General features: G+C 44.6%; 1 protein-coding gene across 4 annotated transcripts in view; it reads right to left on the bottom strand.

The window, feature by feature from the left end:
* Slc24a2 (solute carrier family 24 member 2) overlaps positions 1–21,233 on the bottom strand; it is a 255,169-nt gene that overhangs the window by 85,978 nt on the left and 147,958 nt on the right. For all 4 annotated transcript variants that reach the window (XM_057784053.1, XM_057784051.1, XM_057784052.1 and 1 more), the window contains exons 3-4: positions 14,577–14,615; positions 11,977–12,085 (exon numbers count right to left, since the gene is read on the bottom strand). In XM_057784053.1, the coding sequence (XP_057640036.1) occupies positions 11,977–12,085; positions 14,577–14,615 (148 nt within the window). The remainder of the gene's footprint in view (positions 1–11,976; positions 12,086–14,576; positions 14,616–21,233) is intronic.

Below are 21,233 nucleotides of genomic sequence, written 5' to 3'. Positions count from 1 at the left end.
AGCCCTCCTGGTGCTCTGAGTGGTGGAACCCTGAACAACAGTCAACTCTCCAGCTACTCATCTGTTAGCCCCTTTGGCATAACATTGGCTAATTGGTGAGTTTCATTTCTCTCATTTGGCATAAATGCTTCTCTGACTGCTGCACCTTCAGCACCCCTCTGGTCCTTGAAAGTGAGGGAACCCCCAGTCACAGCCTTCAGGGCTACGGCTGGCCCCTTTTGCCGACAACCACCTCTGGCCATCCCCCGTGAGTGAGGCATCGTTTCTTGGACCTGAGTGTCCCTTGGGCTTAGCACCTCAGCTCCCACTCTTCACACGACAGCTCACAGGGTAGCTTGTGTCTTTCTCATCTCTTGGACCCAAGTGTCCTTTGCACTTAGTCCCTTGATCCACACCCCCCCAGTGCCTTTCTTGCTCCATCCTCACTTGATAAGAAGCCAATGGATCTCATGTTTTCCTTTTCTGCCTTACTCGTGGGGAATAAGCTTTCCAAAAATATAAGCCCATTCACTCCTCTGGGATGTCTTCTAGAAAATCTAAAACCCCCACGCTTAATGCCCTATTTAAAGGCTTCTAAACTCATCTGCCTTTGTACTCAGAAATGGGCCAAATACCCCTTAGATAACAACTCAAAATGTCCAACTAATGGCAGTTTAGAACCTGAAATTTTATGGGACTTTTCTAACTTCTGCCAGTGGATGGTTAGATGGAAGGAGTTACTTTATATACAATCATTTTTTTTTACCTCAATTCCAAACTCTTTCTTCATGTTTCACCATCTAATGTCTTCCTAGCTATACGATCTGAGCTAGAAGAACCTCCCACTAACCTGGACCCTGCTAACAAACCCCACCATTCTGTCTTCAACACAACTGCCCATCAGTTCCTCTAGCTTCTTCCTCCTCTCCAGCAATGGGGCTGAGGCTGTTTCAACCACCCGATTCTCACCTGCTTTCACCCTTCCTGTTACTCATCCTCACACTGCTATGGGACCCCACCCTACCCAAACCAACCCCAAACCAACCTGGCCACAGTTCTCCCCTTGCGAGAGGTAGCTGGAGTGGATTGACTGGTTGAGATACATGTCCTTTTCTCACTGGCAGAACTCTTTCAAATAGAAACAAACAAACAAACAAACAAAAAAAAAACCAGGTTCTTATACATCTAACCCTACCGCTTTCATAAAAGAGTTCCAGTATATTACACAATCGTATAGTCTCACCTTTCATGATCTATCTATCTATCTATCTATCTATCTATCTATCTATCTATCTATCTATCTATTATCTGTCTGTCTGTCTGTCTGTCTGTCTGTCTATCTGTCTATCTATTTAAAATCCTAGCTATCAACCTACTCCCTGAGGAATACAGGTGAGTTTGGGAACAGGGCAGAGCCCATACAGATGATATTCATCAAACTAATGCAGCACATCTAGTCAGGGCAGAGACAGTCCCCAACTGTGACCCCCCAATGGGACTGTAGTATCCAGAGGGCACTCTAGCTAGAGCTCAGTTTACAACCTGCCTCCTGATGGGTCTCCATAAGACTGCCCTTAAACCAGCTAACTATGAGAAACTCCAGAAAATTGTTCAGGACAGACAGGAAAATCCATCTCAGTTCCTAGAACACCTCCTACAATATAGTAACCTACACCCCGAAAACCCAGAGGGCAGACAACTCCTTATGACCTATTTCTTTTCCTAGAGCTTCCCAACATTAGGGCCAAACTTAAGTATTTGGTGAGGGGGCCCCTGACCCGAAAGGCAGAAGCCTTAGCGCTGGCATTTAAAGTGTACCATGGAAGAGACGAGAAAGCCCGTAAACAAAAAATACCAAATGCTGGCCAAGGCCATCCGACAGGCCTTAGTGACTTCCCAGGTTCCTTTGCCTCCTGGGACTCAAGGACAACTGGGTCCCTGCTTCAAATGTGGCCAGGATGGTCACTGGGCCAAGGTTTGCCTTAATCCCTGTGGGCCACCTGGGCCATGTTTAAAGTGATATCAAGAGGGACACTGTCAGACTGCTCCCACGCACCTAGTGGCATGGGGACATCAAATGAAGACCAGCCTCCAGCTGACCGTCTAGATCTGGTCATGGACAATGAAAGGACCCGGGCTCTCTTGATCCGACCACTATCATCTCTGACAGGGCACTATGGGTAGACATCACAGTATCAGGGCAGTCCATCTCTTTCCTCTTGGACAGTGGCCCACATACTTAGTCCTGCAGGTGTTTTGGGGTAGGGAAACAGCCTTATGACCTCATCAGACCCCACCGCTCAGTTGCATTTTCTGGGATATTCCTCTTACTCATTCATTTTTGGTTGTGCCAACTTGTCCTGTACCAATACTGTACCCTTATTGGGAAGGGATCTTTTAGCCAAAGTGGGAGCTTCTATTTCTTTTGCTCCCCCATTCATCTGACCCCAGTCTTGCCAGCAACCCGTCTCCCCGCCTAGACACCCACCCTACTGGTTCCAACATGTCGTTTCCTCTGCCAGTCTTCCAGGTGGACCCTTAAAACCCCTCTGTTGCTAGAAACCATTCCCCATCCATCCTCATCCTATTATAGGACCCTACATGGTACATTAACCAAGCCCAGTAGCCAATCCCACTCCAGGGCCTCTCATCTCTGACCTCCTAAGGGAAAAAAAATGACTTTGTCTTACATCCTCTCCTTTTAACACCCCTGTACTTGCAGTTAAGAAACCTTGAACCACTTGGTTCAATATTTCCAGCTCATTAATGCTGCTGTGGTCCCTCTCTATCCTGTGGTGCCTAATTCTCTATATCCCTCTTTCCACTACCCCTCTAGGGACCTCTCATTTCTCAGCTCTAGATCTCAAGGATGCTTTTTTTTCTCTATCCCTTTCAGCTCTGAGCCTCAAAACATCTCTGTCTTCACCTAGACTGACCCTGACACTCTCTGCATAGCTCACCTGAACTATTCTACCCTAAGGATTCCAGGACAGCCCACACATATTTGGCCAGGTTCTAGCTTCTGACCTACTTTCTTTGTCTCTCTCCAAGTCTAAATTCATACAGTGTGTGGTTGATATTGCCTGTCCTTTGTAGTCTGTCTTTACAAATTAGCTAAACTAATACCCCTGCTCTTCTAAATTTCTTGTCTAGCTGGGACTATAGAGTCTCATTTTCTAAGGTCCAACTGTCCACTCCTCAGGTGACCTACTTAGGACTAACCATTACCCCAACCTACAAAGCCATTACTTTATATAGAAACACCTAATCCAGTCTCTTGCAGTCCCCTCTATTAAAGAGGAAATTTTTATCGTTCCTACAAATAGTTGGCTTCTTATGTTCCTAGATCCCCTCTTTTTCCCTCCTCGCTTGCTCCTTAGTCCTCCACATGAGCCCCTCCTCAATCCCATTATTAAGCCCTTTCAGCAGCTCCAAAAGGCTCTTCTCCAGGTTCCAGCTCTTCATCTCCCAGGCCTAACTCTTCCTTTTTCTCTCTAGGAAACAGAAAAGGAGGGATAGACCTTTGGGGTCCTAGGCCACCAGCTGGGACATTCCTTTGCACCTATAGCACACCTGTTCAGAAAACTAGACCTTACCACCCAGGGCTGGACACCCTGCCTATGTGCTTTGGCAGCTGTTGAGTTCTTTATTCATGAATCAAAAAAATTTGGGTCACCCACCACTATCTTCTCCTGCCACAACCTGTCCCATCTCCTAACTTACAAAGGCTTATGAACGCTCTCCTTCCCAGGTTCTTTCCCTCCTGGTGGCACTAGCAGAAGATGCTACACTTACTTTCCAATCTTGCCCACCCCTCCATATCTCAAATCTTCTTCCTTGGCCCAACACTGACCACTCTCCAGTCATCTCATTCCTGCATTGAACCCCTAGAGCAACTACTGCCCCATCTTTCACACATACAGGAGGGCACATTGCCTCAGGTCACCTATACCTGGTACACAGATGGCAGCTCCTTTTCACATGAGGGGACCCGAAAAGCAGGCTGTGCCATAGCATCAGATACTAGGGCACTCCCTGCCCATGCCACTAATCAACAGGCTGAATTAACAGCTCTTACCCGTGCCTTCCAATTGGCACAAGGACAACCCCTAAATGTTTACACGAACTCCAAATATGCTTTTCATATCCTTCGTCTCATGTTGCTGTGGTGCAGGCTACTTACAAAAAAAGGAGGATTCGTAACTAACTCAGGTCAAATTGTAGCCATGCTAAAAGCCTCCCATCTCCCCAAAGCTGTAGGAATTATTCGTTGCCAGTCTCATCAGAACCACAACTCCATCATGTCTAGGAGAGACAACTGAGCTGATGAGGCAGCTAGAGCCGCAGCCCTCCAAGGCCCAGAATCACCTCATTTACCACAGAGAGTTCATACACTACAACCCATATCCCCACAGTCACCCTCTCACACTCGACAAATCTTGTCCTAACTATACCAGCTCTTCCATCCTAATAGCTAGGGCTGTCTCATTTTGTCAGTGAGACAACTCCAACCCACTCTGAGGACTTGCATTGCTTAAGAACTGTTACTGCCTCTTGTAAAACTTGTCAGATGTCAGACCCCAACTCCAGGTATCATAGTCTCCCTTTTCCTACCCACGAGGCCAGGGGCTTCCTCCCAGGGACTGACTGCCATCTTGATTTTACCCACATGCCTGCAGTCAGGGGAGTTAAGTATCTCCTGGCCCTAGTGGATACATCTCAGGTTGAGTAGAAGTGTTCCCTACCACTAACTAAAGGGCTCAGACAGTCTCTGACTTTCTCTGGGAAATTATCCCCTGATTTGGAATTCCAGCCTCTCTTTAGTCAGGCAATGGTCCTGAGTTCACCTCTCAGATATCCCCAAACTATCTAAAGCCCTTAGCATCCCTTGGCATTTTCATATCCCATATCACTCCCCAGTCCTCGGTAAAGATAGAATGAACTAACTGCTCCTTAGAAAACATTCTTGTTAAAATGTCAGAGTAACTTCACCTTGACTGGATAAAGCTCTTGACTTTGGCTCTTTTCAGGCTCCCAGGTCTCCCCACATGACCCTTTTCCATCTCCCTCTTTAAACTCATCTATGGGTGGCCAGTTCTAACCCCTGGTCTCTCATCTAAACCCTCACCCTCCCTTATCACCTACTCACCCCATTACTGCATCACCCCTGTTCCCTCCTAGAAAACTTTACTGACTGCTCCCTGCCTTGACCACATATCAACCTCATCCATCTCCAATCAACAGAAGGGATCAGGTCCTTCTCTCTCCTCCAGAACAATGCCCCTCACCCCTTTCCCCTAAATGGCAGGGATCCTTCATAGTAATTCTTGTAACTCCAAGCTAAGTATGAGGACCTCCTTCAATGGATTCTCTTATACCACCTCAAACCATCTATCTCTTCACCTCAAGCTAATCCTTCTTCATACACAGCAACTCCAACAGGACCCTGCTCCCTTAAGTTTCAGAGGACACTGAGATCAACTGCCTGGTTTCCAATTCCAGAAGACTGAGGCTTTGCCCCACAACCAGATTGGGAGCCCCATATACTTTCCTTCCTGGCCCCTCTCCTTCCCCCTAGACTGTTCTACATTCTCCTGTTTCTACTAATGACAAAGCCTCATCAATTTCCTCCCTTGTATCCCCAATGATATGTTCAAAAATCTCTGCTCAAACAACTAATCTGCTGTTGTTACAGGACTAGCAGCTGTTACCTGGAGGTGCAAGGCTACCAAACATGTCCAGGTGCTGAGAACCACAGCACCCCAGAGGTATTCCTGCCCCCCCAATATTCAGAGAAGAGGCTCACAGAACAGATTTTAATGCAACTTCTTCTTACCCTTTCTTTAAAAGGTACTAACTCTACAATGACTTCCCTCAGCAATCAACCGCCTGCATCTCCTGAGTGTTAAGGAGATGGCATGATGATGGGGGAAGGAATGGGGGCTTTAAGATTCTTTGATGTAAAGATGGTGATAAGGAGAAAGTGATTTGAGATGAATAAAAGAATGAGACGTGGTCTGGATTCCTCTTTCTTGTTCTGTTACTGTTGTAACTTAAAACACTGACCAATAGGATTCTGATAAGCTGTTAATCTAGCTGACAGAGTACTGCTCATTATAACTAAACCACTATATTATCATGGCCACAAGTTAGGGATTTAAAACTCCCTTTGGTTTTATTATTTTATTTTATTTTATATGTGTCTAAAACTCATCTTTCCACAAACTCAAAAAATTCCTGTAAACTCCAGGGAGTTGACTCAGATCCACTTTGGAATGGCATCTTGCCAGGTCTAAACTGCACTAGATGGTTTCCCGGACGTGGCCAGTTCCCCATTGTTCTCAGGTGCCCTCCCCCCCAGACTCTGACACCCTCAGGTCAGCTGGAAGTAGTCTCAAGAACTCAACACCCTCATCCCTGTCCCACCTGCTATCTAATGTGGGAAGGTCATTGGTTAATTAATAAAGAAACTGCTTGGCCCTCATAGGTTAGAACATAGGTGGGTGGAGTAAACAGAACAGAATGCTGGGAGGAAGAGGAAGTGAGCTCAGACTCGATAGCTCTCCTCTCTGGGGCAGACGCCATGCCGCTGTGCTCCAGAGCAGACGCGATAAGCTCGGACCCAGGATGGACGTAGGCTAGTATCTTCCTGGTAAGCGTACCTCAAGGTGCCACACACATGACTAGAAATGGGCCAGGCAGTGTTTAAAAGAATACAGTTTGTGTGTCGTTATTTTGGGGCATAAGCTAGCCAGGCGACCAGGAGCTGGGGCGGCAGGAACACAGCCCACAGCTCCCACTACAGCTATCCCTTCAAACTCCTCACTTTTTTATAATAAATAGCTTTATGCTGGCCTGCCCTCTGCCACCTGGCGGGATGTGCTTGTCAGTACTCAGGCAAATACTTAGTCAGCCCAGGGTCCTATAGCCGTATGTTACTACATAATCTATGTGCATGTGTTACATGGCTGTGTAAGGCTCTGTATGTATGCACAAAGGCCCCCCTTTAAAGCAAGCTCTGCCCATTCCTTGCTCACTCTTCATCACTTCCCTTTCCTGGTCTGCCATCACGACCTCCTCTTTCACCCCCATCAATGAACTTCCACATGGGTTTGTTGTATGTTGTGATTCATTCTCCTTGCTGCTGAACTACATTACTCTTCTGTTCTTTTTGATTTTTTATTTTTGGTTTTTGATACTGGGTTTTACTTTGTAGCCCAGAGTGGCCTGGAGCTAGCAGCAATGCTCCTGTCTTGGTCTATTTTTTTTTGGTTTTTCGAGACAGGGTTTCTCTGTGGTTTTGGAGCCTGTCCTGGAACTAGCTCTTGTAGACCAGGCTGGTTTCGAACTCACAGAGATTCGCCTGCCTCTGCCTCCCAAGTGCTGGGTTTAAAGGCGTGCGCCACCACTGCCTGGCTATCTTGGTCTATTTCAACTATCTTAAGAACCTTAGGCAGAATCTGAGACTTTGTATTCATGAACAACACATGCTCATAGTTTTGTGTTCCTGAAAAGACACAGGTCAGTTTCGTTTGGCAGACTGAGTGTGGATTGTCCCTCTTCAGAGTGTGCATTACTTCCAAACAACCACAAACAGGTGATCAAAACAGCCTGTGTTTCAAGCTTCCTGGTATTGCTGTCCTGAGAAGCAGAGCTGCATTCCTTTCTTGCGCTCTGGGCCAGCTCTGGGATGCTGGACAGAGGGATGTAGGGAAAGTGAAGTCCTGGTACTTTTGAGGCTGGGCTCCTAGACCGTCCGCTGGAGCTCTTAGCCATCAAGCTATGTACACAGGATCAGAGATGACCATGGAGAGTCAGAGATCTTCCTTTAAAAGATTACATGTCAGGAAGTCCCTCTTGGACCTTCCAATTTGCTGGCTAGATAGTTATCACTACATAATCTCCATCGACACTATATGGAACAGAAGAACCACCCAGCTGATTCCAAAGCAAATCTTAAAGTCAGGCTCTGGGTCTTGGGTGCTTTGTGATCTATCAATGGAAGGTATATGCACACACAGTTGTAATTGTGGTACTCAGGCCCAGAGGCCAAACCAGCTGCTGATCAAAGATGTCAGCCAGGGTTCTGTCAACCCACCTGTGTGGCACAGATGAGACTGGGAAATATGTTCCTACAGGCCATCTGTTCTAAATGTTTACAATGAAACTGAATACTTCCCAATACTTCCCTTTGGGAACACCGGCTGCACACCAGTGGTGCCCATGTGCCTTTCAGCCCCGTCAGTGCCAGGAGCACCAGTGAACTGTCTGCCTATGGAAGCTGTTGTAATTTTCACAGCGTCAACCTGGGGACAGAACTGGCATGTTCTATATTCTTCAGAAGTTGTAGATTTGCACAAGGACACATGAATTCAGTGATGAAACCTATACTAAGAGAGGTACAGTAGAAGTGTAATAGTTATAGGAAATAAGACTATTTATGGGAAAGCAGCAGGCTAAGTTTTTGGCTCGTCTTGAAATGGAAAGGCATTGTGAATTCTGTTGGTGGGGAGGGGCTAGCAGAGCAAGCTGTTTGCTTGGCTTTGTGCTATGGAGCAATTCTAAAGCGTTAAAGTGCTGTCTGTATTTTTCAGTCACTCAAGTCCTATTCTCCTATTCATGCTCCGGGAGCCCCTGCCTTTCAGGGAGAGGTTTCACCTTGAAAGCTGGTGCCCAGATTCGGAAGGTGCCTCTTGCTACAGCAGCAGGACAAACAGCTTAATTGCTGCTTAGCTCCACAAGGACCAGGTGTTTTGGAAAATCACAGATGGAGACAACCCAGATTCACTTTTCCTTATCTCACAGAAACAAAACACAACCTCCCCTCCACGCAGGAAAACAAAAACAAGTCCTTTCAGAAACTGAATCCTCCCAACTAAAGAGATACTTCGACTGCTCAGACCTCTGGATAAAGACACACACACACCACACACAGCACACACACACACCGCACACACCACACAAGACACATACAACACAGACATAACACACACACCACACACACCACACACCACACATACATAACACACACAACAATACACAACACACAACACATACATAACACACAATACATACACAATAACACACATAGACACACACACCACACAGACACACACAACACACACATAATGCACACACACATACACATACCACATACACACAGCACACACAAACATGCAATACACACAACATACACAGCACACAACATACAGACACACAACATACAGACACAAACACATATGACACACAAACACAACACACACAGACACACATAATACACAAACACAACACATACAGACAAACAACACACACAGACACACACAACACATACACAACACAGACACACAGACATACAGACAACCCACACACATTTACTTAAGATAGAATTTCTCTGAAAGGAGCTCCGAGAACCTGACAACAATGGTTTCTCTGACGGAGAATTGGGGAACTGAGAAAACTGGGTGGATGGTTGGTAGAGGAGGAGAGCTTGTTTTTACAACAACCCCTTTGAACACCTAAAGGTTCCCCCTGCTCCCCACTAGACTACTACATGCTTATCACAATAACGTATGCGAACAGCCTCAAACCTGCTTAGCTCCCCGATAGTGTGCTGTGTTCTCTGTCTTCATGCCTCTAATCCTTATGGCAGCTTTAGAGGGCAGACATCATTATCACTGGGATTTTATAGATGAAGGAACTGAGGAGGTAGAGACAGGTACATAAGCTCTTCAAGGTCACATAGCTAGTAAATGCAGAAGTGGGATCCAGAGCCAGAGGCTTCGGGCTTGGAGCCTTTTCTCTTTACCATAGAATACTGCCTTTTCAGAAACCCAAACTCTTCAGCAAGCTGCCATGACAGAGCTGGGACAGAAACAACTGTTCTTTTCTCAGTTGAGTCTCCAGGGCAATAGGGGGTAGAAGAAATGGTTCCCAGATAATCCACGAACATGATAACCCCTTTGAACACCTAAAGGCTCCATTGACACGATAACCCCTTTGGACACCTAAAGGCTCCATTGACAACCTCAAGCCTGAATTGGCTTTCAGGGGCTGCAAGGGGTGCTGTAAAGAAAGCAGAGCGGGAGCATGCACAGGTGAGGACTGAAGGCCCTGACTTGTCATGGATGGTCAGAAGGCTGAGGAAAAGAAGGGAGGAGAGCAAGGGAAGGTGGGAGAAGGGTGGAGGGAAAGAACAATGTTCTGGTGGCAGGAACAGGAAAGATGGCGAGATGGGTGAGAGCAGCTATCAGAATATGGGGACTCCAAACGTTTGCAATGAGAAACACACCCTGGAGACTGTGGTGAGGGCCTCATAGCTTCCTAAGAACCCTAGTAAGCCAGCAAAGGTTGTTAAGTAGGCGCTTACATAACCGGGTTGACTTTTAAAGATGACCTGGACCGCTGCCTGGGAAACAGGTGGAAGTTACGCAAGAGAACCAGCTCTGGAGCTGCAGAGGAAGCAAGAAGATGGCTGGAAGAATATGACGGGAAAGGGTGAGCAGTAGGCACAACTGGGGGCTCTGTTGGTCACACAATCCTCTATGGAAGGAGAATAGCACAGTACGGTGGTGGCCATACACTCACAAGCGTGAACACGCTGTCAACTGTAAAGAGCCCAGGGAAGAAAGGTGCTAATGATAAATAAAGAAGCCAGATTCTGGAGGGAGACCCCAACTTGCCCAAAGTCACATGACTGTGTAATGGCAGGAGGTAGGGGTGACAGTGATTCCTTCACTCCTTTTGTTGGGGATAAAAGGAAACAAGGATGGTGGTTGATAATTCCCTCATCAGCTGGACCACTGGGTGAAAAGAGGGATGCTATCTTGGCTGTTCCCACAGGGATCAGGTAGAATCTGGAGTGCGAAACCAAACTTCTTGGGGAGCAGCATCAAGCCAGCTCTGTTCTGGGGGTAGAATGGGTGCTTTGTAACTGAAATGCTCTGTGCTCTGAAGTGGGATGTGGCCGGGGATCCTCACTTATTATTCGGAGGAGAGGCTCGTGTCCAATGGCATAGACAGGGTCTGGGGAACTGGTCTTCAGATGCCCAGTTGTCCTTTACACCGTATAAGTCTTGAGCACCTCTAGGTTGGAAAGACCTTGGCAATGGTCTACTTTCCAGAAGACGCCTGATGTACGCAATATGACTGACAATCAGATCTCCTGTGTCTCTTCAGTGACATGTGCCTACTTCTTCGTCTACTTGCCCCACAATTCCTGTGTCTTCCTAGGGAAGGATGATGAGATTCAGGAGCGTAAGGGTAGACCTGTCTGCTGAACCCCTTTTTTGTGGCAGAGTTCTGATCACTGATTTGGTTACAGCAGCTATCCACCTACTACAAGAATCATCTTTAGGATACCTATGAAACTGAAGATAAAAGGCATATTTGGCTTTGTGACTAAGTAAAACTAGAAGGACATAATAAACTGGGTTCTTTGTGATAGTTCTTATGATAGCCGTGGGAGGTGAACCAGGACTTTTGGGTCCCCAGTGACTGGTCTCAAGGAGTTATGCAAGGCCTTTTCAATGCTTAGATGCTACTCCCACCCACCTGCCAGGACAACAGTACCATGTTACTGGTCTTCAGAGAACATCACTCTCTAAATCATTCATAGCTCTCTGCAGAAATAGAGTTCTTTTCCTATTCTTTTTAGGGTATGCGCAATTTATCTTCACACACAATTTTGTTGAAAGTGATAAAGGGAAATACCGGACAGGAGGGAGACCTTTCTGTCCCTGCCTCCAAACAAACTGTGTTTATGCCAAAGGCATCAACAGACAGAATCAGCACATGGAACTCATATTCTACTCCCGGCGTAAAACCACCCTGCCAGGAACTGAGCACTGGTGAATGAAGCCGGTGGCAGAGTCAAGATTTAGACTCAGATGCTAACCAAGAGGAGTTTGGCAGGTGTGTGTAACCTCAGCATACACATGCAAAGTATTCGACACCCTCCTCTCCCCCAACAGCAATCCCAAGCCCAAGCCTGACGGTTACCTTCGGCGAGCGGGTCAAGGGTGTGTATCATGAGCTGGAAGATGCTATTCCTCATAAGACTGTTGTGGAGAGAGGCAGAACTCCCACCTCGCTGGAGGCGCGGCTTAGCCTGAGCAGAGAAACCAAAGACGCCGTTAGTTCTCAGCAATGAACACCATGTGCATCACAGAGGGGCCTCGCCCAGCCTGTGGTCACTCATCTCTGCTACATGGGCATACAAAGTTGAACCAAAGAACTTCAAAGCACCTTTCAAACGCCCCATGGAAATGGTTTTTCTACTAAATGAATTCATCTTACCCCTCCCCCCCCCCGCCTCTTTTTAACCAAAGAGGTTAGTACAAAGCAGGCAGGGTGCAGCATGCTTCACACCAGGGATTCCATTTCATTCTCAGAATGAGCCTCGTGGGCCTGAGGTTGTTAGTATTAACCTGAAGTCTCTGAGGAGTGAAATAAGGTTCTGGGTCACGCAGACAGAAAGTGTTGGATAGGGGCGTGGATTCCAGGTTTGCTTTTCTTAAAGACTCTTCATAACCTAGCAGACAGTCTTTAAAATTTTTAGATTGTGTATTCTATCAGCAAGATCTTTGTTTGTACCTGTGTCTATGTCACCAGACAAGCTATACCATATCGTCTTACATGACTTCTGGGGTTCCTATCGCTAGCCTCTGACCCAGGAAGCTCTGAGGTCCCTGTTAAGTGAGAAACTGAAAGGGATTTTCCTATTGTGTCTCTAGACAGAGCTTCCTGGCTTCCAAGAAGCCTCCTTGGCACCGAGTCCTTCTAGTTGTGACCTTATATTCTGATAGCTGGAACTGAGATCTGAGGACCCTAGTGAGCTTCAGGAGATAAGGTTACCAACAAACTTTTACTTTTTTCTTCAAAAACAAACAGTCTTAAATCAAACCAAAGCTGCCCAAACCCTCTTTATTTGGACAGCTTTTTAGTCCTGACTGGAAATGGCGTTCTTCTTTGTGGTTGACTCTGTGGTGGTGAACACAGAGGACAGAGACAGACTTGAGGAGGAGAACTGCGATGAGCAGATTCATTATTTGTTGATTTATTTGTTTTATTATTTTATTTATTTTATTTTATTTTTTATTTGTTTATATTTTCTCTGTGGAGCCCCGACTGTCCTAGAACTCATGGTGTAGAGCAGGCTGGCCTTTAACTCACAGACGTTTACCATCTACCTGCCTCATCCTCACTAAATCCACCGCCATGCCTGACTTAGATTACTCCTTTTTTTAAAATTTAAAATTTTTGGTCCAAAAAACTTGACAAGAAAATTTTATATGGTCTGGAAAAATCAAAACCCCATTTTCACCAAGTCTTCAAACTTCTCCATCACAGATTTTCCATGAGACCCCACAATTAATTACATTTGGACAGGGCGATACTTTTTAGGACAACTCATCTTTAGAGTATTGCAACACAAAAGAAATACAGTTCCAAGTTATTGACCTTATGTCTGTTACTCCAGAAAATACTTTTTCAGGGACACGGTTCAAAATGTTGGTAAAACTAAAACCTATTGCAAGATTGGAGTATGGGTAAAATCTCAGTATGTAATACAGGGAGAAATCAGCAGGGATTTTATTGTAATTCTATTAAAGCTGTATTCCTAACCCATCAGAGTTCGGGGGTGAATGAAGGAGAATAGTGGTGTCTTAGTGATGAACACCGTTTGAGCTCTTCAAAGGCAGCTGGCGTGTGAGCTGTACCTTGGCCTTGAGTCTAGTGTATTCTCTTGGTGCTCAGAGAATGTCACATCTTTGCTCTGAGTGTTAATGGAAGGAAACATTACAGGGTCACCAACATTTCCATGGTGATCCCTTTCATCCTTAAAAGCCTGTAACATTTAGAAATGCCCTGTGGCATTTAGTTATAGGGGCTTCAGATCAGCACGGTTCAAAATATTCTAGGGGCAAAGGTAGCAGACTTAAACCCAGTGAAAATGGAATAACTGTTTGTTGAACACAAAAACTCACAAGGTCATTTCCTTGCCAGGCAGCACCATATGAAATGTCATGTGTTAATTGCAGAGCAACTGAAAAAGTGGTCGTTGTTAGTAATTTGTCATAATAACCATTGTTACTACGGTGGTTATTCTGGGAAACCACAAGAACTCTGCTGTGTGTATCTCCGTTAGACCTGAATTATGTCCATGGAAGACACTAAGCATTCTTTCAGGCAGTATTGCATATACTGAATGTTTACATTTCATGCAACAATGCAAAGAGGGTGTGCATGCAGACCCACAAAGAAAACATTTCTCAAGCATTAGATCCCACACTGTCCCCACATTTCAGCCAACATCCCTTGGAATGTAATTTAGACATTCTTACCCCTTTCATGCTTATAAAAATTCAGGCCCAATGGAAGAAAGAATTCAAGATTTTGAAACATAAGACCAAAAATAATTTGAGTGAATGCCAGAGTTCAATTGTTAATAATTGTAGGACAGAAGTATACACTCCCCTCCAATGGATCAAACCACAAGTATTCCAAGGGAGAGGAAGATTTGCAAGCATAGAGCCCCTTCCCACCCCTGCCAGGCTCTCTTCACAGGCACGGGAACAAGCAGGGCTACTGCTTCCTACCGGTAAAGATGGCTCTTCCTTGTCTCCTGTTGTAGATGACTGCAGAAGAGGAAAGGGCAGAAACAGAAAACAAAGAAATAAATAACAAATCCCACAGAGGCTTTACACTTAATAGCAATTAATTAATTAATTAAATTTACATTTAAACCAATATAGAGGTAATGAGAGATGGTTATTTCTACTTCTGGTATGAGTTCAGTTAAAGTAGGGGCACACAGTTAATTTTTTTATTTTAGATATGTGACCCATTCTCCAAAGTCAAACCTGAATTTCCACTTCTGATATCTAGTAATAAAGGACAGTGAATTCAACTATGGCCCAGCCATGCAGTGAAATACCATGAAATCATTAAAATACATGAGATGAAGTAATACATGCTGAAATGGAAATGCATTAAGGGCAAACTATTTTTAAAATCATATTTATTACATTGCTCTAACAAAGGTGAGTAATATCTTTGTGTATATAAAGGGAAAGATTCTGCAAGAATTAGTGTCATGCATAGTTATTGTTGTGTGATGTGATTACAGGGAATTGCCACATTTTATGTTTTGGGGGGAGTTTACATTCATTATCCCATATGTGGTGAATGAAATAATACCTGAAGAAGTTAGGGCACTGGATTAATGACCAGGATTATCTCACATGGAGCCCAGACAGGCCATCCTTTATCCTGTTCCCACCATTTAACAATGGAACCCAGACAACCCACCCCTTACCCCCCACCCCTCATCGCCACCACATTACAGGTCCTATTCTACAAAAGAAATCTGTTCAGATAGGAAATGTTGAACAGAAGGGCAGGTCATCCACCTAGAAAGAACACCAGAAAAAGGCACACTGGAATTCCATTGGTGTGACCCAAATGGGTGGCTTGGCTCTTCTATCTCAAAGGATATTTCCTTCTTACATAGAGTGAGGGCCATTCTTGGGCCTTTTCCATGATGTACAGGTTCTTTGGAAGCTCCACAAGCTTCACTTCCCCTGTCTCTTTACCCTAACCATGGGTGATTGCAGCAAGAACAAAGCAGAACCTCATCCTCCTTCGTCTGAGCAACCTCTGGTCCTTCTTAGGGAGTCTGGGCAGACATGAGTCTGTGGTAGTAATAATATATGTGAAGAAGGGGTGCAGTGCTGTCTGAAAAATCTCCACCAGTGCACGCTCTCCAGTTTTAGATCTTACAACACACATCATATAAAGAATGATATGAAGCCGGGCGGTGGTGGCACACGCCTTTAATCCCAGCACTCGGGAGGCAGAGGTAGGCATATCTCTGTGAGTTCGAGGCCAGCCTGGTCTAGAAGAGCTGGTTCCAGGACAGGAACCAAAGCTACAGAGAGACCCTGTCTCAAAAATCAAAAAAAAAAAAAAAAAAAGAATGATATGCAGGGGCTGGAGAGATGGTTTAGTGGTTAAGATCACTGGCAGCTCTTCCAGAGGTCCTGAGTTCAATTCCCAGCAACCACATGGTGGCTCAGACCCTTCTGTAATGAGATCTAGTGCCCTCTTCTGGTCTGCAGACAGACATGCAGACAGAAAACTGTATACATAATAAATAAATAAATCTTAAAAAAAACAGAATGATATTCTTCCATATTCTATATGCAATGTGTTCCCTTGTGGGATAGGTGGAGAGGATCCTTTGAAATAGAGATGGCTGTCTATGTGTCACTTATGATTGGCATGCTCAAAATCTTGGAAGGTAAGAAAACTGAATCCATAATTTCTTTACTTGTGTGATATAATGAGATAATTTTGGATCTTTAAAAATATATTTATTTTATATGTATGGGTATTTTGTATGCATGTATGTTTGTGTATCATGTACATGTCTAGCTCCCTCAGACATGAGTATGGGGTCCCCTGAGACTGGCGTTATAGACAACTGTCAGTCACAATGTGGGGGCTAGGGACTGAACTGGGGTCCTCTGGAAGAACAACCAGTGCTCTTAATAGCTGAGTCATCGTTCCAGTAGTATGCACAATATAATTTTTAAGACTAATAAATTTGTTACTTAATAAAGTTGATGTTAAATATTTCACATACATCCAATAAATATTTTAATGATCTTAATTTTGTTGAAATCCCTTTTTGGACTTTGAAATAACTGCAATGTATGTTCCCTTCTGTTTCTAAACATTGTTACAGATCCATGTAGAACCTGTGTGTGTCAGACACAGACAGACATACAGATAAGTTCTGGGGTGGTGAAAATTTCCCAGAACAGTCCATGGGTATCAGTAAATTTGCCATAACCTTTTCTTTGGGGGTTATCTCTCAGTGACTTCTTGAAAAATACCACAAGGAACTGCCTCCGGTGCCCTGGTTGCCAAGAACGGCCTTGGAAATGGAAGTGGACCGGAAGTTGTCCTTTGATTTCTCGCTCTGCTCTGAGAGGCACTCTGTGAGCCCATTGCGCAAAGGCAGCCCAACAAACGGCTCCACATTCTACAGAGTAGCCCTCCGGGGAAATTTCCCAGTGCAGCTAGTTTAGCCTTTGGACATACATTGGGATTAGCTGCCAGAACACGCCATTACAGTTAGCCAATTTATACCTGGTTGCTAAACGGGAAGCAAAGAACTGTGAGGCGGACCGATACGCGAAGACAAAAAGAACGGAATGAAACCGAGGAAGAATAAAAAGCGCGCTTCAGAAGAGCAAAAGTGCTCAGCTGAGAGTTTGAATTTTTAAAAGCACGTGTAACGTAATTATTTGAGGAAGAAAAATTAAAACCAAGACTACATTTTGTTCTGAATGAAAGAAAAAATATTTACCCCACTGAATTTTTCACTTACAAGCTAGAAGGATCATAATGTAGGCAGGCTGAAGGAACATGCTTAGCACATAGATTCTGCAAGGAACACGGTACAGAGAGACATCTGGAGCCTTTACAAGGTGTCCTGCTGTTTCATGTCGCGGAAGTTGATATCATTAGTTTTCTCTCAAGTATGATTTGCAGACATGAATATGCATCATGTTACATCATGTCGTTGTAGGTGGCACAGACATGGCAGGTGAGGCCATTTTTCTGTAGCTGTCGCAAAGGTGGCGGGTGATGAAGGCCGCTTCCCACCCCATGTGATTCCTAGTGCTCACAGTCCTGACAATGTGCTACTGAGTTTTGAATTCACCGGTGAAGGGGCTTTCGTGAACTGAAGGTAAACAAATCTCAAAGAAACCGTGTACGGTTGTATGATGTGCGTATGGCCGATCGGTTGGTTTATTTATCAAACATCTGAGAAGTTTAAATGTATTATATGTTGAATAAGACTAATAAGACTCCCATCTTGGTGTCTTACAGTGCACTTTAAAAAAACCCTAAATTTTAGCAAAGTTCATTATTTCTGGATACTATATCAATGCTATCAATTTTGACTGCGCTAACTTGAAATCCCCATTCCTGCAGTCAGTTCAAAGGCCAACACACAGAAGAATTCTGTCTAGCCAGTCGGCAGCACACAAAGAAATTTTCTAGCTTATTTAAGAGACTTCCTAAGGGACATCCTGAAGGGTCTTAGGCTGTGGCTTTGGTGACTGAAACAGTGATGTGGGAGTCCCCTCTGTATGCTGTGATTACCATTAATGAATAAAGAAACTGCTTTGGATCTGTAGCAAGGCAGAACTTAGGTAGGCAGGGAAAGCTAGGCTGAATGCTGGGAAAAAGAACGGCAGAGTCAGAGAGAAGCCATGGAGCCGCCGGAGACAGATGCTGGGAAGTTTGCCTGTAAGCCACTGCCATGTGGCAATACATAGATTAACAGAAATGGGTTAAATTAATATGTAAGAGTTAGCCAATAAGAAGTTAGAGCTAATGAGCCAAGCAGTGATTTAATTAATATAGTTTCTGTGTGATTATTTTGGGTCTAAGTTAGCCCAGGTGGCTGGGAACCAACAAGCAGACCTCCTCCAACAAAGCAGCCCTCTTTTCCCAGGCCAGGGTATTATAAAGTTTTCTGTAATTCAATTTCTTATTCAATGTGAATGGGCCCCTCCATCATTGCTCCGCATTAGTCATTTGGTGACTGCATTGAATTTGAGCAACTGCGATCATGCAGTATCTGATGTCTTTCTTAGAGAAAATGCTACTTGCACATGGGAATTTTGCTAGCTACTTATAATGGTTTTTAAAGTGCTCTGCCCCCAGATAATAAAACCTATAACCTATTTGAAAGAATTTTAGAAATATTCAAGTCTTTAAATCATTTTTCCCCCCATTTGGCCATGGGAAGTCGCTGGCTGGGAGATGATTTCACTGCATGACAAGTGCAGTTTTGATGTAACTCTGTGCACAGCTTTTTTTGCTCCTCCGTCCCTTTCCTGGCATGTGAAAATGAGGCAAAGGTTACATAGCCCAGCTGTGTTGGACCACACAGTGAGCCAAGCCTGTGGTTCACTCTGGCCTGCAATTACTTGCAAAGTATACAACCAAGTGTGTCACCATGAAGACTTCCTATGCCAACAGAGAAGTCTGGAAAATGAGAAGTGGTTTCCTGAGCCAGCGACCGGGCAAAGGACAGAGGGGAGATAGGAACATTCAGAATGCTGCAGCAAGAGCCGTTAACTTCTATTTCAAACCCTCTACAGAGTCCCAGGAGGCATACCAAAGACTAGGCAGCAGTACAGATAAAGAACATGTAGGCAAACATAAAGGTATTTTTTTTTGTCATAAGTGTGACCCAAGCCAGACATTTGACTAATTAAAATGTGAATCTAATATTTAGTTGGCATTAACTTTAACAACCCAGGATTGAGACAGTTGAGTGAAAGGTGACTTGATTGACATTCCTTAAAAGTGGTGTATCCCTTTTCTGTCAATGTTCTTTTCTATAAGAAAAACACATTCTAATTATCTTTCCAAGATAAAGCTGGATAAGCCTCAAAGCCTACTGGGAAGATGAGGTAACAGGCACAGAATCTTGAACTTAATAGGAAGGAATGAAGCCCGACCACTTCTTAGATGGAAACTCATCTCCTGGCTCCTCCTTCTACCAGGTACCAGCACAGTCCTCAAGACACCAACAGAGGGGAAGTTAAATAATTGCTTAGCGAAAGAAAGAAGAAAACTCAGATGACTTTAGACTGTGTACTCATGCCACACTCTCTGTCAATCATTCAAGAAAGTAAGAATTAAAAAAAAAATCCTGGCTGGATCTGGTAGCCCTGGATGATGCAATGTCCCTACCACAGCTCTGCTTTACAGAGTCATCAGAGGGAGAAAGACTAGAAATGACCCAAGTAAGAAACATTCTCAAGACGGGAGGTGGTGCATGCCTTTAATCCCAGCACTTGGAGGCAGAGGCAGGTAGATCTCTGTGAGTTTGAGGTCAGCCTGGTCTATAAGAGCTAGTTCCAGGACAGCTTGGACTGTTAAACAGAGAAACCCTGACTCAAAAAAAAAAAAAAAAAAAAAAAAAAGAAATGTTCTCACAGAAGCTCACATTCCAGAAGCAAAGCTGGTGGTTGACCTTTTGTTTGAATAGATTATCTCCATCATCATGAATATTTGGGGCAATGGAAAGAGATCTGAAAATAGATAAACCTTGAATGGAGAGAGTAGACAATAAATTGCCTGGAGAGAGTTAGAGAGCATCATTTAGGTTTATTTTATTTTTATTTATAAGGTATATAGTATTCCGCCCGAATGCCAGAAGAGGGCACCAGACCTCATTAGAGATGGTTGTGAGCCACCATGTGGTTGCTGGGAATTGAATTCTGGAAGAGCAGGCAGTGCTTTTAACCTCTGAGCCATCTCTCCAGCTCCATCATTTAATTTTTACAACATTATACAAGAGAAGAAATCAAGTCAGCTGAGAAATGGTAGCCCACGGAATTCAGGGCCAGTGTTGGTTTTTGGGTTTTCTGAACTGCCTCTTCTCAGCTATATCATATTGAGAAAGTGATCTCATTGCTCTGCTTTAGCAACTTGATCCGTGAAATGGGGATAAGACTATCTGACATACATGGCTGTTGTGACAGTTAGGTGTCATATGCACCTGAAGAGCTTCGACAAGATAAGGAATGACAGGGTAAAGTAGTTGTAGACTGAAAGTTAGACTTGGAAGTCGAGTGACTTCTATGGGAAGCAGGCAAGTTCACTGATGAGGGTGGAAGGAAGCAGCTTAAGTAGGAATCTAGGCAGGGCCACTTCGGTATATCCTAGCTTGGCATCTGTAGAAAGAGGCGACACAACAGATTCTATGTCCTTGACTTGGCTCCTGACCTTGTCCCTGTAACTTTCTGAAAATCAGCATGGATGAGGTGAGGTTAGCAGCTCATCGCATCTATACCCAAGACTCTCAGGAGGAAGAAGACTGAAAGAAGAGAGAATGCAGATCTAAACGCGCAGAATCTCAAAACCTGAGTGTTCTATGATGCCGTCCCTTGGAGGATGCTGCATATACAGGTGGAAGAGGTAGTGTGGGACCAGAAAGCTGCTGGAGTGTTTTCCTTCTCTGGCTAGATTCTGGATTAAGAGGTTCCTACATGCAAGAAGGCAGTCTGTATACAGATGTTTCACGAGTGTGTCTGGTGCAGGCAAGCATGGGAGTGCCAACCGTCTCTTAAAGGGCATGATTTGACTAAAGGGAGAAGTCCCTTCACAACTTGAAAAGAAGTTCACCATGCAAGAGGGCAGATGGCTATACCAGAAGGTTA

The sequence above is a fragment of the Chionomys nivalis genome, chromosome 11 (genome assembly GCF_950005125.1).
Source record: "Chionomys nivalis chromosome 11, mChiNiv1.1, whole genome shotgun sequence".
NCBI classification, from domain to species: Eukaryota; Metazoa; Chordata; class Mammalia; order Rodentia; family Cricetidae; genus Chionomys; species Chionomys nivalis.
This window is presented reverse-complemented; position numbering and strand designations above follow the sequence as displayed.